Consider the following 13,989-nt stretch of genomic DNA (forward strand, 5'->3'; position numbering starts at 1 on the left):
CAGCGCCCCGCCCACTCCATGCTCACCCCCTCCCCTCCCCGCGCGCGCGGTGCATGCCGGGTGTTGTAGTCCCCCGTCCCGCCCCTCCCGCCTCCCTCCCCCCCTTAGCGGACTGCAGCTCCCGGCAGGCAGCGCGGCCGCGCCTGCGCGCTGAGCCCCGGCGGAGCTGGCTGCGCCCGGCGGCCCCGCCGCCGCTTCCGGTGGGCGAGGGGTCAGGGGGCGGCGGGGGGCGGTGGGCAGGGGGCTGCCGGGGGGGCGGGGCCACGGTCAGGGGGCGGGGCCACGGGGCTGGGCGGGGCAAGGGGGGCTCGGGGGGACCCCAGGGGGGCATTGGGGGCACTGGGGGGGGCAGTGGGGGGGGCATTGGGGACCTTGGGGACCCCTTTGGGGGTCCATGGGGGGCCTTGGGGGGCTCCGTGGGGACCCCTGGGGGATCCTTGGGGACCCCTCTGGGGGCTCACGGGGGACCCTCGGGGACGCCCCCCCGTGTGGGACCCCCTTAGGGGGTTAATGGGGACCTGGGGGGGGCCCTTTGGGGACCTGGGGGGGGCTCATTGGGGACCACCCTGGGGGAACCCCCTTTGGGGTTCACTGGGGACCCTCGGGGACCTCTTTTTGGGGCTCCCTTGGGGGATCCCCTTAGGGGGCTCAGTGGGGACCTTGGGAAGCTCAGTGGGGACCTCGGGGACCCCCTTCAGGACCCCCTTGGGGGGCTCATGGGAACCCTCTTGGGGGAAACCCTTTGGGGGGGTCCATTGGGGACCCCTGGGGACCCCCTTTGGGGGCTCAGTGGGAACCTTGGGAGGCTCAGTGGGGACCTCGGGGACCCCCTTGGGAGGCTCATTGGGGACCCCTGGGGGGGCTCACTGGGGATCTATGGGGACACCCTTGGGGGCCCCATTGGGGACCCCTGAGGGGCTCATTGGGGATCTTTGGGGTCCCCCGTGCCCCCCTCTGACCGGCGCCACCTTCCCCCCGCAGGCCATGAGCGCCCCCCCGGCGCCGCCCGAGGAGCCCCCGCTGTCCCCGCCGGCCCCCGGGGTGTCAGGGGTGAGCGGCGGGGGGCTTGGGGGCGGCGGGGGGCTCGGGGCGGCCCCGCTGAGCGCTGCGTCTCTTTCCTGGCTTAGATCGCGGCTCCGACGCAGCCCGGCCTCCTGCAGGCGTTCGGGGGGGGCACCGGTAAGCTGCCCCCCACCCTCCCTGCTTCGTCTGCTCCCTTCCCCTGGTGGAAGCCCCCAGGGAGCTGCGGAGCCCCCGGGACCCGGCTTGGGCTCTGCCGGGGGCCGTGGGGCTGCGGTGTGGGGTGCGGGGGGCAGGGAGCCCCCCCCGGCCCTCCCCACTTCTCACCTCCAGCGCCCGCTTCCCTCGGCAGAGAGCAGCGAGGAGGCGCGGAGAGCACGGGAGGAATGGGAGGCGCTGGAGGAGATCCAGCCAGGTACCACTGACCCCAAAAGCGCATGGGGTTGGGGGGGGGGGGTTTGGGCAGGAGCCAGCTCCGGCGCCGATTTCGGGGCAGGGCTGGGCCGGGAGGGCTGACGCTGCTCCGTGCCTCCCCGCAGGGCTGCCGGGGAAGTCCGGTCCCGTGCCCCTCATCTCCTTCAACGAGGCGCTGCAGCACTTCCAGACCGCCGACCTCTCCGCCTGCAGGGTGCGTGTGGGACGCGGCCCCCAGCTCCCCCCGGGGCCAAATCCGGGAGGAGAGGGGGCGCGGGGAGGCTGCGGGGCTGCAGGTCCTGCCTCGTCGCCCTGTTCCCCGCCTCGTGCTCTCCCCTCGCCTCGTGCTCCTCTTTCCCCTTGCTCCCACCTTTCTGCTCGGCTCTCTGCGATCCCTCCCCACCGCTGTCTCTCCCCTCCTCCCAACTCCCACGGGACCCCCCCCCCTCATCGTTTCTTTGCCTTTTTTCCTCTCCGCAGAAGAAGATCCAGGCGACGGCGCGCAGGCAGGGCCTGGCCGCTCTGCTTCGCTTCCTCTTCGGCCCCCCCCGGCTCCAGCAGCAGCTGCAGGGCGAGCGGGACCTGGCTCTCGCCATGGCTCAGTGTGAGTGTCCCCCCTGCCCCCCGTGGGCCCCCCCGGTGTCACGCCGAGCACCGCTCGGGGGTCCCGGGGCGCAGCACGGTGCGCACACTTATCCCAAAGGCCGCCTCCTGTCTCCTTTGCTTCACTCATTTGCACGCTCGTGCCTCCTGGCAGGGGGGGCAGGTGCCCGGAGCACACTTGCACGAGGAGATTCCTTTCCTCCACCTGCGATTTGTGGTGGTTGTGGTTCCCCAGGCGGGGAAAACTTTCCAGCCAGCAATCTATCCCGTGCTGTTTGCGTTATTTACCCCCCCCCCGGGCACTCACACAGCGCACAGCTTTGTGTTTCGGCACCTCCCGGGCTGTTTTTAATCCCTCCAGGGTTTAAAAACAGCAGGGTGAGCGCAGCAGGGACGCTCCTTGTTCCCCTCAGCTGCTCCCTGCTGCGGGATCTCGTTCCCAGCCGGCCTCCGGCGTCCCCCTGCCGCTGGGGGTGGCTCCTGTCCCACCCGGCGGTGACAGCGGAGGGGTGCCCGGTGTCACCGAGGGGAATCCTCTCTGCCAGGTGGCCTGGATGACAGCGAGGCCGTGCACATGAGGATCCTGCAGACCATCTACAAGAAGCTGACCTGCTCCCGGCTGGGCTGCCCGCGCTACGGCGCACACTGGGAGGAGCTCGGCTTCCAAGGTACGGCACGGGGGGGAAAACCCGGGGCAAACCTGAGCGAGGAGGGGTCTCGGCGGTCCCGTTCCCTCCTCCAGCGGTGCTGTGAAGGCTCGGCAGCTCCTTCCCTCTGCCTGCCTGCAGTTGCTGCCCCTGCTGTGGTTTTGCAGCGGGGATTTGGCAGTTTCTGCCCCTGCCAGGTGTCACAGGCAGCACCGCGCCCGGACGAGCTGCCCAGCACTCTGCAGCCTGCGTCCAGCTGGAGGGGACAGAGGTAGCTGCTGTCACCGCTTTGCTGGGGCCGTTAATGCTCTTCATTAGCGAGCGATCTCTGAGGCTAATGAGGCGTCCCCGGAGGGCTGGTTTGTCAGCCAAGCCCTGCTCAGGGCTCTGTCACCGAGGGCGCGTCGCGGGTTGCTTTCAGCCTCTGCTGCGTGCTGAAAACAGCGTGATTAAAGCTGCCTCTGTCTTCTCAAGTGTGGCTTCACCGGGGTTTTCGGTCTGGTTGACTTGAGTTAAATAGGCCGGCATTTAATGAAGCTTAAAGCCCGTGGGAGAAGGTGAACGGCTCCCTCTTCTCTTTACCATCGAGTACACAACTGGTTTTAATCCCCCTGATTTGGTTTAGCAGCTTCAGCCAAGTTTGCCCCGGGGTGGGTAGTGCTTGAAGATCCAAATTCCTGGAGATACTGAGGGAAGCGGCATGAGGGGAGGAGAGAAATGCTTGTGATGCCCACATCAAAGGGGTATGGCACCATGCAGCGCCTGTTAGACAGGGGAATTCCCAGGAAACTCCCCCAGGAGCTGCTCGCTGAGGTTCCTCTGCTCTCCAAGTGCCAGGGCTGTGGCCAGGAGTAGGCAGCCCAGGACGAAGGGGGGGTGACAGCAGCCTCGATTCACCCTCCTCGCTTTCCAGGTGCGGATCCGGGCACCGACCTGCGAGGGACGGGGATGCTGGGCCTGATGCAAATGCTGCACTTCGTCATGGACGCGCAGACGCTGCCTCTGGCTCGGCAGATTTTCAGGCTGTCCCACCACGAGACACAGGCACGTCCTCCCACCTTCTTTGCTCACCCTCTGCCGTGGTATTTAGCTCTCTCTTTCTAAAGCTCAGGGAAAGGTAAGCACGGAAACCTTCCTGTCTTCACAGCTAGGGCCTGATTTTGTGCTCTTTGCTTGGTGGTGGGGTCTGTGGGGCCACTTGGGGCAGGGCTCAGCAGCTCCACCAGGGATTTCCCCACCAGCCAGAGCAGCTCTGCTGGCTGCTTGGTCCTCCTCACACTGCTCGGGTGAGGCAGGTGGTCCCCAGAGAGCTGAGGGGTTGTTTTTTTTTTTTTTTTTTTTTGCTGGGAATAAGATTTTAGAGAGCAGAGCTTCCCTGGCGGGGCTCAGGGGTCCGGAGGGCTGGCACGGACCAGACCGAACGCCTGACCCCGCGTGGTGTTGCCAGGAGCACGGTGGGACAGGGAGGGTGAGCAGAGCCAACCTCCTCCCGTTTGGGGCACTCTGGGCTGCTTTTAAATTCAAGCCTGGCTGGATCCACAGCATCCATCTGAGCCTGCATCCATAACTTCAGTGTCCTGATCTGTGAATCCGTCGCCTGCAGCCATCACCGCGTGGCTTTGGGGCCGTGCAGCCGCAGCACCGAGGGGCTGGTGGTGTCGAGGCACCTCTGGGTGCTGGAAGGGAGGACGCCCGTCTGGCAGAGCCGACGTAACGCCGATTCTCTTGCAGAATTTCCCCTTCTGCATCATGTCCGTGAACATCACCCGCATCGTCCTGCAGGCCCTGAGGGAGGAATGCCTCTCCAGGTGAGGACTGAGCCCCGCAGCCGGGCTGTGCTGCGCCCTCCTGCCCTCGGGGCTGCCGCACGGGGGCTGCCCGGGAGGAGAAGCGAGGAGAAGCGGCTCGGCTCGGTCCCCGTGGTGGCGGCTCTGCCGGCTGAGCCCCCCTGTCCCCGGGCAGGGAGTGCAACCGCAGGCAGCAGGTCATCGCCGTGCTGAACGACGTCTACGCAGCCGCCTTTCTGCAGCTCTACCGGGTCTGGAAGTCGCAGCACAAGACCATTGCTGACTCCGGCTTCCTCCTGAAGGGTGCGTTTCCCCACGCTTCGCCCTCCTCTCCCAGCCAGGAAGGTGACCCAAGGTGCAGGGACCAAGCCTGGTGTGCTCCGGTGCTCTCTGCTCTTCTGGGAGCACCACGTCCTGCTGGGACGGCCTCAGTGGGGTGCGGTGCCCCAGCCCTTCATCTTCACGCAGAGCTTTTTCAACAAGTGGTGCTATTATCTCAGCACCCTGTGTTGTTTTTTTTTTTTTCCTTACCTTGGGAGTCTCAAATCTGACAGGCAAGCGCCCGCCGCTTTTGGAGGGACGCCGTGGCGTGGTGTGGTGCCTCGGGGTGGCAAATCACACCGGCGGGGTGACCAAACGGGGACGTTCTCGCCCCGATTCCTGCAGGCTCGCTGACGTAGCGCGGCGCTGGGTTGCATAAGTGCTGTTTGTGGTGTCGCCGTGTAAGCGGGGCGGCCGCTGCCGTGCTTTTCGCAGCAAGCACCGCATTAAGCAGCAGGGATGTTTACTCCGGGGGAGACGGCCCTGATGGAAGCAGAGCTGCTCGGATGCGCTGTGCTGATGGCTCTCTTAATTCACAGTCCTCCTCGTGTGGCCAGGAGTGGGCTTGGTCCTGCCCCCTGGCAGCTCTGGGCTTCCCCTTCAGTGGGGTCAGCTGGGGGGTGCTGGGGCTGTGGTGCTGAGCTCCGCTGGGGGGTGGCGAGGAGCTTTTTGTGCTCTCAGCCTTTTGTGAGCAAAACAACCATGCCTTTCCCAGAGGGGATAGTGGCGATACACTGAGAGATGAGAAATAGCCTGTAAATATTTGAGTAAATGCCTTACTCTGGGAGCGTGCATCCCACGCTATCCCTGCCACCGTCCAGCCCTTGCTGTCTGGTTGCATCCTTTTCCTTTGACCTTTCCAGAACTGGAGTTATCCGCCAAAAAGAAACCGAAGCAGCTCCTGAAATCCTTGGAAGCCTACGTGAGCAGAAGCCCCGTGGCAGACGGCATCCAGCGCCTGTCCCCTCCCTCCGGCAGCAGCTCCATCAGCGCCGGCCGGGCTGGCGAAGAGATAAACTTCACGGGTGTCTGCGACCTGCAGGTTGAGCTGGAAGGGGAGCCCCGGCTGGTCTGAAACCCGCAGTGGGGAGCCCTGCTCGTGGCACTGACACCAGGGAGTGCCCGGTGCTGCTCGGGGGGCTTGGAAGGGGCTTGCCCCAAAGTGGCAGGCACAGAGCGATGCCTCTGGGCAGGAGGTGCCGAGAGCCGTGGTGGGAGAAGCGGCTGGGACCCGGCTTCGGGCACTCGGCCAGCTGGGGCACCGTGGAGTGTAGATTTAGCCCTAGCCCCCCCCAGAAAGGGTGGCCGTGTCCCTCCCCTGCGGTTTGGCGGCGTCGCTGGGAGCCGCGGGGCGGCGGCAGGAGCAAACTGCAGGCTTGGACCCTTTCGAGGTAGAATTAGTCAGGTTGGTGCTTGGGCTTGGTGACCTTGCAGGTTTTTTCCAACCTAGGTGGTTCTAAAAGTGTCATCATGGGAGGAAACCGGGTGGGTTTTGGTAGCCACCGGCCTTGGGCTGGGTTTCACGTCTGCCCGGCTGTCGGGGATGCGCGGTGCTGTTTGTCTTTACCCCCAGCAGGAGGAATCGTGCTGCTCGGGGCAGACCCACGGCTGGAGCTGGAGCGCACCGGGAGGGCTCAGACCTGGCTGGAAACGCACCTGGGAGCCCTCCCCTCTCGCAGGGCTCCCCACTCGCTGCTCCAGAGCACGTGGGAGGGCTTGAAACCCGGAGTTTGGGGCCAAACGCCCTAATTTCACACCAGTAGTGCTCCAAGAGCCGTGAGCACGGCCACGTTGCTGTGCCTGGGGCTGTGGGTTTGAACACAAGCCTGGTGTTTGGGGAGCCCTCCTCAATTCTCTGTAGGAGTTACTGTGTGTACCAAAATAAGGCGTTAAAAGGAAAAAATAAACTTTTCTTGGCGTTCAGAGGCTTCCCGACGTGGGCTTGGTGGTTTCCGTGGCTGGGCTGGGGGCGAGGTGGTCGCGAGGAGCGGGATGGGGCCAGGAGAGGAACCAGGGCCTGATTCTGCCCCCAGCGAGGCGGTGCTGGGAGCCCCATCCAGCCCCGGTCTGCAGAGAGGTGACTTCTCTGTGCCCACCTCTTTGTTTCAGGAAAACCTCATTTAAGAGGGAAAAAGGGTTTTTGCCTGCAGGTGCCGGAGCTGCTTCCAGCTGAGGCTCTGCCCCATTGTGCCTCGGTTTCTCCCTTAATAAAACCCAAATTTCAGTGATGGCTGTGGGTGAAGGATGGGGCTGTGCTGGGGCTAAGCCCCTGCAGCATCCCTGGGGGGTGAGGAGGAAAACGGGGTCGGGTCGGTGTCCCCACCAGGGGGACGAGGACGGGTCCCCAGCATGGGGACACTGCTGCTGGACGGGGCACGGAGGCGAGCCTGGAGCAGCAACGGCTGCAGCATGCCTTAGAAACGCTCCAAAATCATCTTCAGCCCTCGAAAAAAAAGGGAAAAAAGCCCCAAAAGCGCAGAGCTGGAGATAAAAGTGTCTTTTAACAAGCGAGATCGAGGAGCTGGAGAGACAAAGGTGCTTTATGGCGCCCGGCGGCTGCCTCATTGATTGCCCCGTCTGAAACAGCGCACAGGGACCAAAAAACAACAGGCAAACCTGCTCACACCCTCAGCACAAGTGCCAGAGCCCAGGTAGCCTTTTTTTTTTCTCATAAAATAATAAAGAAATGGGGCAGGGAGAGCGGGGCATGGAGCTGGGCACCACCCGTCCGCTGCTCTTCCTCCCAGTCTGAGATTTCTCTTACGGGTTTTAACGGGGCCGCTAAGTGGGATTTGTGTGTCTGGTTTTGGCATCGGTGCCTCGAAACCTGGCCAAGGTCTGGTCCTGAGTGCATCGAAACCGTGGCAAAAAGGGGCAATTCCAGGAATTTCTGCTGTCAGTTTTTGGAGCTGCTTGGGTGCCCCATCCAAATCCCTTAGGGATGGAGCCAGCGGGGAGATCAGGGGGAAAGATTTGGGGCCAAAGTCCCAAACTAGGGGGTGGCTGCGGAGTGGCTGGGATTGGGGGAGTTCATCCAGCCCTGGGGGGCACAGGGGCAGTGAGGATGGGTCGGGGGGGACCCCAAAAAGAAGGGCTGGGACGTGGGTGCTGCTGCACGATGCAGTTCCTGCGGGGAGGGTGACAGTGCTGGGGGGCTGACAGGGGTGCTGGGGGGGGGCTCAGGTGCTGGGGGGGCTCACAGTGGGGAAGGGACACGGGTACTGGGGAGGGACGAGGGTCCGGGGGGGACGGGGGTGCTGGGGAGGGGACACAAGTACTAGGGGGGATGCAGGCACCGGAGGGGGGGGACACCATCCTGGGGGGGGGTGACACGATCCGGGGGGGGGCGGGTTGGAGCCCGGCGCATCCCCCGGCTCCTCCGCGTGTCCCCGGGTCCGCCCGGGTCCGCCCCGGGGGCGGGGGCGGCTCAGAGCCCTCCCGCACCCGATCAAAACCCCGCGGAGGCGGCGCCCGGCGGCGCAGAGCCCGGTGGCACCGGCACCGGCAGGAGGGGACCGGCACCGGCACCGGGTCGGGGACGGGCAGGGGGCGCGGGCAGGGGGCGGGCAGCCCAGCAGCAGGATGGCGAGCGGGACCCCCGTCCCCCAACCCACCCCATCCTCATCCTCCCGCCCCGTCCCCCGCGTCCCGGGGGGCCGCTGAGCGCCGCTGGCCGGATCCCGGCTCCGTGCCCCCCGGTCCCCGCCATGGAGAGCCCCGAGGGGGGGTACTCGGTGCAGGCCACCGCTGCCATCGCGGCCGCTATCACCTTCCTGGTGCTCTTCACCATCACGGGCAACGTGCTGGTGATCCTGGCCGTGCTGACGAGCCGCTCGCTGCGGGCGCCCCAAAACCTCTTCTTGGTCTCGCTGGCGGCCGCCGACATCCTGGTGGCCACGCTCATCATCCCCTTCTCGCTGGCCAACGAGCTGCTGGGCTACTGGTACTTCCAGAAGACGTGGTGCGAGATCTACCTGGCCTTGGACGTGCTCTTCTGCACCTCGTCCATCGTGCACCTCTGCGCCATCAGCCTGGACCGCTACTGGTCCGTCAGCCGCGCCATCGAGTACAACGCCAAGCGGACGCCGCGCCGCATCAAGTGCAGCATCCTCATCGTCTGGACCATCGCCGCCGTCATCTCCCTGCCGCCCCTGGTCTACAAGGGCGAGAAGAAGGCGGCGCCGGGCGGGCGGCCGCAGTGCAAGCTCAACGAGGAGGCCTGGTACATCCTCTCCTCCAGCATCGGCTCCTTCTTCGCCCCCTGCCTCATCATGATCCTCGTCTACCTGCGCATCTACCTGATCGCCAAGCGCCGCCACCGCCGCGGCCAGAGCCCCCCCGCCGCCCCCAGCCCCCCGGGTTCGGCGCCCCCAAACGCCGCCCCCACCGCCGATGGGGACACCCGGGGACCCCATCTCCTGCCGGCGGACAGGACCTCGCTGCTCAGCCCCGAGGAGCCGTCGGCGGCAGCGGTGGTGACAGCGGGGGCCGGCCGGGGCTCCGGGGGGTCCCCACGGCCCGCGGGGCGCCCCAGGGACACGTTGGCCACGGGGACGGGGCGGGTGGTGCTGGCGCCCACGCTGAGCCCCAGCCCCTGGCGGAGGAAGGCGCAGGCGAACCGGGAGAAGCGCTTCACCTTCGTGCTGGCCGTCGTCATCGGCGTCTTCGTCCTCTGCTGGTTCCCCTTCTTCTTCCTCTACAGCCTGGGCGCCGTCTGCCCCCGGCGCTGCAAGGTGCCCGAGGGCGTCTTCCAGTTCTTCTTCTGGATCGGCTACTGCAACAGCTCCCTCAACCCCGTCATCTACACCGTCTTCAACCAGGACTTCCGCAAGGCTTTCCGCCGCATCCTCTGCCGCCGCGGCGCCCGGACGGCGTGGTGAGGGGCTTGCCCCCGCCCGGAGGCACTGCGCCTCGCCCCCCCAGCCCCCTGACGCTACGACGGGTTCGTGCCGCGGTTTTCGGGGAGCTTTGCTCTTCCTTCCACCCCTCTCGCCTTTGCTGTCTCTGCCGGTTCTGGTGGCCGTCCCCTTGGGGGACCCAGCTCACACGGGGGCTCCTCATTTTCCCCTTTTCCCACTCATTTTCCCCTTTTCCCCCTCATTTTCCCTTTTTCCCCCTCGTTTTCCCTTTTTCCTCCTCGTTTCTCCCTTTCCCCCCCCGCGTTTCCTCCCCAGGCAGCAGGCTCTCGGCTGGCAGCGCCTGCCCGCCCGCTGCCTCGTCTCGCTGCCAAATTTGCCGCGGGAAACCCGGCCCCACGGGGCTGGGGGCACGTGCCACCCGTGCCATATATCCCCTGTCCCTGAGCCCGGTGGCATCTCCCCAGCTGTGCTGGGGTACTCGGCAAGCAGACCCCAGCCCGGGAACGGCAATGGGGGGGGGTCAGGGATTTTTCTCCCCACCCTACACACGCTGCCCCCAGGAAATCAGCTTTTCCCCCTGTTTTTTGGGTGTCCCAGCCGAGCCCCCCCCCAGTCCCGGGGGCCGCTGCCTTTTAACAATAAAAGATATTTTGTAATAAGAAAAAAAAAAATCACTTCCTTCTCGACGCCGCGGAGGGGACACGGGGGCACAGCCCAGCTGGAGCAGCCACCTCGCCCCGTGCCCCTGCTGGGTTGGGGGGCCCTGGAACCAACCCCCCCATGGTGCAAGGGCAGCTCGTGGGGCTGAGTTCCTCCCGCAGCCACGGGTCGCCCGCCCGGGAGGAATGTTTGCAGGGTGAGCGGGAACAAAATGTTTGGACGGGGTCGGTTATTTATGGCAGCGCACGGGGAAAATAAATAATAATTAGAAAAACACCCCCCCACCCCCCCCCACCCCGCCCCAAAGAATAAATCCCTGCAGCTGCCTCCCGCAGGGCCCGACCCCGAGGATGTTGAACCGGACGGGGGTGGGAGGCAGCACCGGGGGACAGGGACAAAGCCCCGTGCTGGCTGCTTGCACCGGTGCCATGTGAAATGATGAGGGGGGGGATTCTCAGCTGTCTGATATAGGGCTGTGCTGCCTGGCCCGGGGACAGGGGGTCCCCTGGAGGGGGTTTCGTGAGCTGTGCCCATGGGGTGGGGGTCACGGTGGTGTGATGTGACCCATGTCAGTGTGACCCACACTGCTCTATTGGGACCCACACGGCTGTATCGGGACCCACAGTGCTGTATGGTGGTGTGGTGTGCCCCATGCTGGTGTATTGTGGCTCGGGACGGTGTGTCACACCCCACAGCAGCACACCATGCCCCACACCGGTGTATCGTGACCCATACCATTGTATCGTGCCTCCCGACGGTGTGTTGTGACCCATAGCGGTATATCGCAACTCATGGTGGTGTATCATGACCCACACTGGTGTATGATGACCCACGGTGGTGTAGCATCACCCCCACCACTGTACTGCAGCCCCCGCCAGCATGTCATGACCCCACTGGTGTATCGTGACTCCGGGTGGCACGCTGTGCCCCACAGCGGTGTATCGTGACTCACGCTGCTGTGCTGACTCACGACGGCGCACGGTGACCCACACCAGTGTACGGTGGTGACCCACACCGGTGTATCGCGACCCACGCCACTGCATCGTGACTCACAGTGGTGCACGGTGCCCCGCAGTGGGGCATGGGGACCCCCACCACCGCATGGGGACCCTCCCCAGTGCTTGGTGCCCCCCAGTGCTGCAGGATCGTCCCCCAAATCCTGCCTTATACCAGGGTCCTGTGCCTCACACCGCTGCCTCCTTACCCACATATTCCCAGGCCCCCCACCCCATCCGTGCCCCCATCCCACCCCGTGCCCCCTGCCACCAGCCCAGGGAGAAGCAGAGAACGTGGGGCTGCACATGCCGAGCCCAGCCCCAGGGGACAGGCCTGGGGACAGCTCGCCCCTGCGGTGGCGGAGCGGTGCTGGCCCCCCGCCACCTCCCCGTCCCAGCAGGGATGTCGCCTCCGGCCACCCTGAAAACGGGTTGAGCTTTTTTTGGAAGCCCTTTCCCAGCCCGGACACTTCTCCCCCTCCTCCACAACCAAGCCAGAAGAGGCCGGCGGCCGTTGGCCCGACCCGGCGCGCTGGGACAGTGCTGGGGTGACAGCGGCGCGGGAGAGGGCGTGCGACCGGGGCCGCTGCGCACGCCGAGACCCTGGCCCCCGGCCAGCCCTAGCCCCGTGCTCTCCCAGCCCGCACCCACCGCCTTGCATTGAGGGGAGCTGTGGGGCTGGGCATGGTCCTACGGGGTTGGGTAGGCTTTTATGGGGCTGGGTATGGTTGTATGGGGCTGGGTATGGTTCTGTAGGGCTGGGCAAGGTGCTATGGGGTTCAGCATGGTCCCATGGAGATGGGCATGGTCCTAGGGGGTTGGGCTTGGCCCTATAGAGCTGGGCTTGGTCCTATGAGGCTGGGCATGGCCCCAGTGGGAAAGGATGCTTGCCCCAGCCCCAGTGCTGCCTCCAGCCCCCTTTACCCCTTCCCCCCCACTCCCCAGGCTCTCACAGCCCTTCTCTTCCTGGTAATTTCCCCAAAACAGCACCCAGGTTGTCATGGTGACTCACTAAAATCCCCCCTACTCAGCGTAACCAGGTTTGCTGCAAAAAAGAGGCCATGTAAATTCATATATATGTATTTTTAAATCCCATGGATTAAAGCTAACAACAACAACAAAAAAAATAAAAATTGTAAAAAAAGCCCTGGTTAGACCCCAAAGCGTGTGGCGTCAGTCCGCATGCCTCTGGAATTCGGTGCTCCCTGGGGACTTGCCGGGGGCTCGAGGGCTTGCTCAGGCTGGGCTGACCCCACACTTGCTGCTGAGCCAACCCGCGGCCCCGCCAGCGATGGGGAAGCGCGGGGAGAGGTTAATTGAGCAGAAACATTAATTGCTGCGCCCAGCCTCCTCCCTCGGGTGCAGAGGTTGTTGCCAGGGAGGATGCTCAGGCCCAGCGGCTGGCTAGAACTGGCACCAGTCTGCCTCAGACTGGGAAAGCGCTGGTGTGGGAGCAGCGTGGGCGATGCTGAGGTGTGATGAGCTCCTGCCAGGTCTCAGCCTGCAGCTCCGGGGCTTACTGGGGTTGGAAACGGGCTCGATTGCAGCCCTGCGGTGCGCTCCCTCCGTCCCGTGCTGTTTGCTTTATTTCGCGGGGTGGTGACAACATTTGGCCACTTTCGCCTGCGGAGGGGAGGTCAGGCGGGAACGCGGCGGGGGCAATCTGTTTCTTCATGGGGGAAAAATGCTGCTTTCCATTCAAATATTTAAAAATAAGGATCTGGGAGCGGCTTCGGGGCCGCCGGGGCTTGTGAAAGTGCTTTATTTGTACTTGGGTTTAATGGCAGCGCGGCACGAGGCAGGGAAGGGGAGATACGGTAACCATGGCCACCACCGCGCGGCTGGCGGCGGCGCGCCGGGGGGTGAAAAGCCGCAGCAGGCACTTTGCGGAGAAAATGCTTAAAAATTTTTTTCAAAATTCTGGGCTGGGCCGCGTGAAAGCTTCCTCGCGGGGTGAGATTTGCCGGGGTCGCCGGGCGATGCTCTGCTGCTATCGGGGTCTGGTGGAAAGTGAGAAAAAAAGTAGAAAAAAGTGAGAAAAAGATCGAAAAACTGAGGAAAAGCCAACAAATGAGAAAAAGCTCCCCTCACACACACACAAAAAGTGATGAACAAGAAAAGAAAAAAGAGGGAAAAAGCCTGGAAGAACACAGAGAGCTGGAGGACCCCGAAAGAGCCGGGCCTGGGGTGGGCAGGACGCAGCCCCCCTGCCCAGGCTCTGGAGCTGCCCCCCTCTATATAAATGCCTTTTTATTTGTCCTTACTTGTTATTTTCCCTTATTTTTTCTTTTTTTTTCCCCCCTTAATCCCTCAGCACCCTCACTCAAGGCCTGCCCGCCGCAGCCCCCGCGGGCTCCCAGCCTTGAGGAGGTCGGGGACGGGGGGGGCACAAAAGGGGGGACAGGGGAGACAAGGGGGGACGGAGACCGGGATTTGGGGGGTCGGGGGGGGGGGGGGGGCACAGGGCCATGGCCACCACCCCGGGGACCGAGACCCAGGAGGGGCCCGCTCAGGCCGTGCCCACCCGGGGGCGGAGCGGGGCGGCCGGGCCGGGCCGGGCGGTGGTGAGCGGGGCCGGGGCCTGGGGGGTGCACCCCAAATCACGGCCCTAGGGGGGCTGTGGGGCCCGTGTAGGGTGGGTTCCCCCAGACCACGACTATAGGGGCTGTGTGGGGCCTGTGCA

At 64.7% G+C, this 13,989-nt stretch overlaps 2 protein-coding genes across 2 annotated transcripts; both read left to right on the top strand.

Annotated features, from left to right (window-relative positions):
- Nucleotides 1-53: 53 nt before the first annotated feature.
- ELMOD3 (ELMO domain containing 3) lies at nt 54-6,712 on the top strand (the record flags this gene model as incomplete). The annotated part of the gene is made up of 11 exons (XM_082779588.1): nt 54-200; nt 982-1,050; nt 1,128-1,179; nt 1,373-1,435; nt 1,560-1,648; nt 1,915-2,038; nt 2,583-2,705; nt 3,598-3,728; nt 4,416-4,492; nt 4,647-4,774; nt 5,656-6,712. The coding sequence occupies 11 exons, from the start codon at nt 54-56 to the stop codon at nt 5,865-5,867; spliced, it is 1,215 nt and encodes a 404-aa protein (XP_082635714.1). The 3' UTR covers nt 5,868-6,712.
- A 1,634-nt stretch (nt 6,713-8,346) lies between these two features.
- On the top strand, nt 8,347-10,271 carry ADRA2B (adrenoceptor alpha 2B). Its single transcript, XM_082779383.1, has one exon. It carries the CDS (start codon nt 8,500-8,502, stop codon nt 9,670-9,672), a length of 1,173 nt encoding a protein of 390 aa, XP_082635509.1. The 5' UTR covers nt 8,347-8,499; the 3' UTR covers nt 9,673-10,271.
- Nucleotides 10,272-13,989: the final 3,718 nt, after the last annotated feature.

This window comes from Aythya marila, assembly GCF_965140915.1.
Source record: "Aythya marila genome assembly, chromosome: 26".
NCBI lineage: Eukaryota > Metazoa > Chordata > Aves > Anseriformes > Anatidae > Aythya > Aythya marila.

Excerpts from the sequence above, each read along its gene's own strand:
- ADRA2B (XM_082779383.1), top strand. The coding sequence starts at position 8,500 with ATGGAGAGCCCCGAGGGGGGGTACTCGGTGCAGGCCACCGCTGCCATC.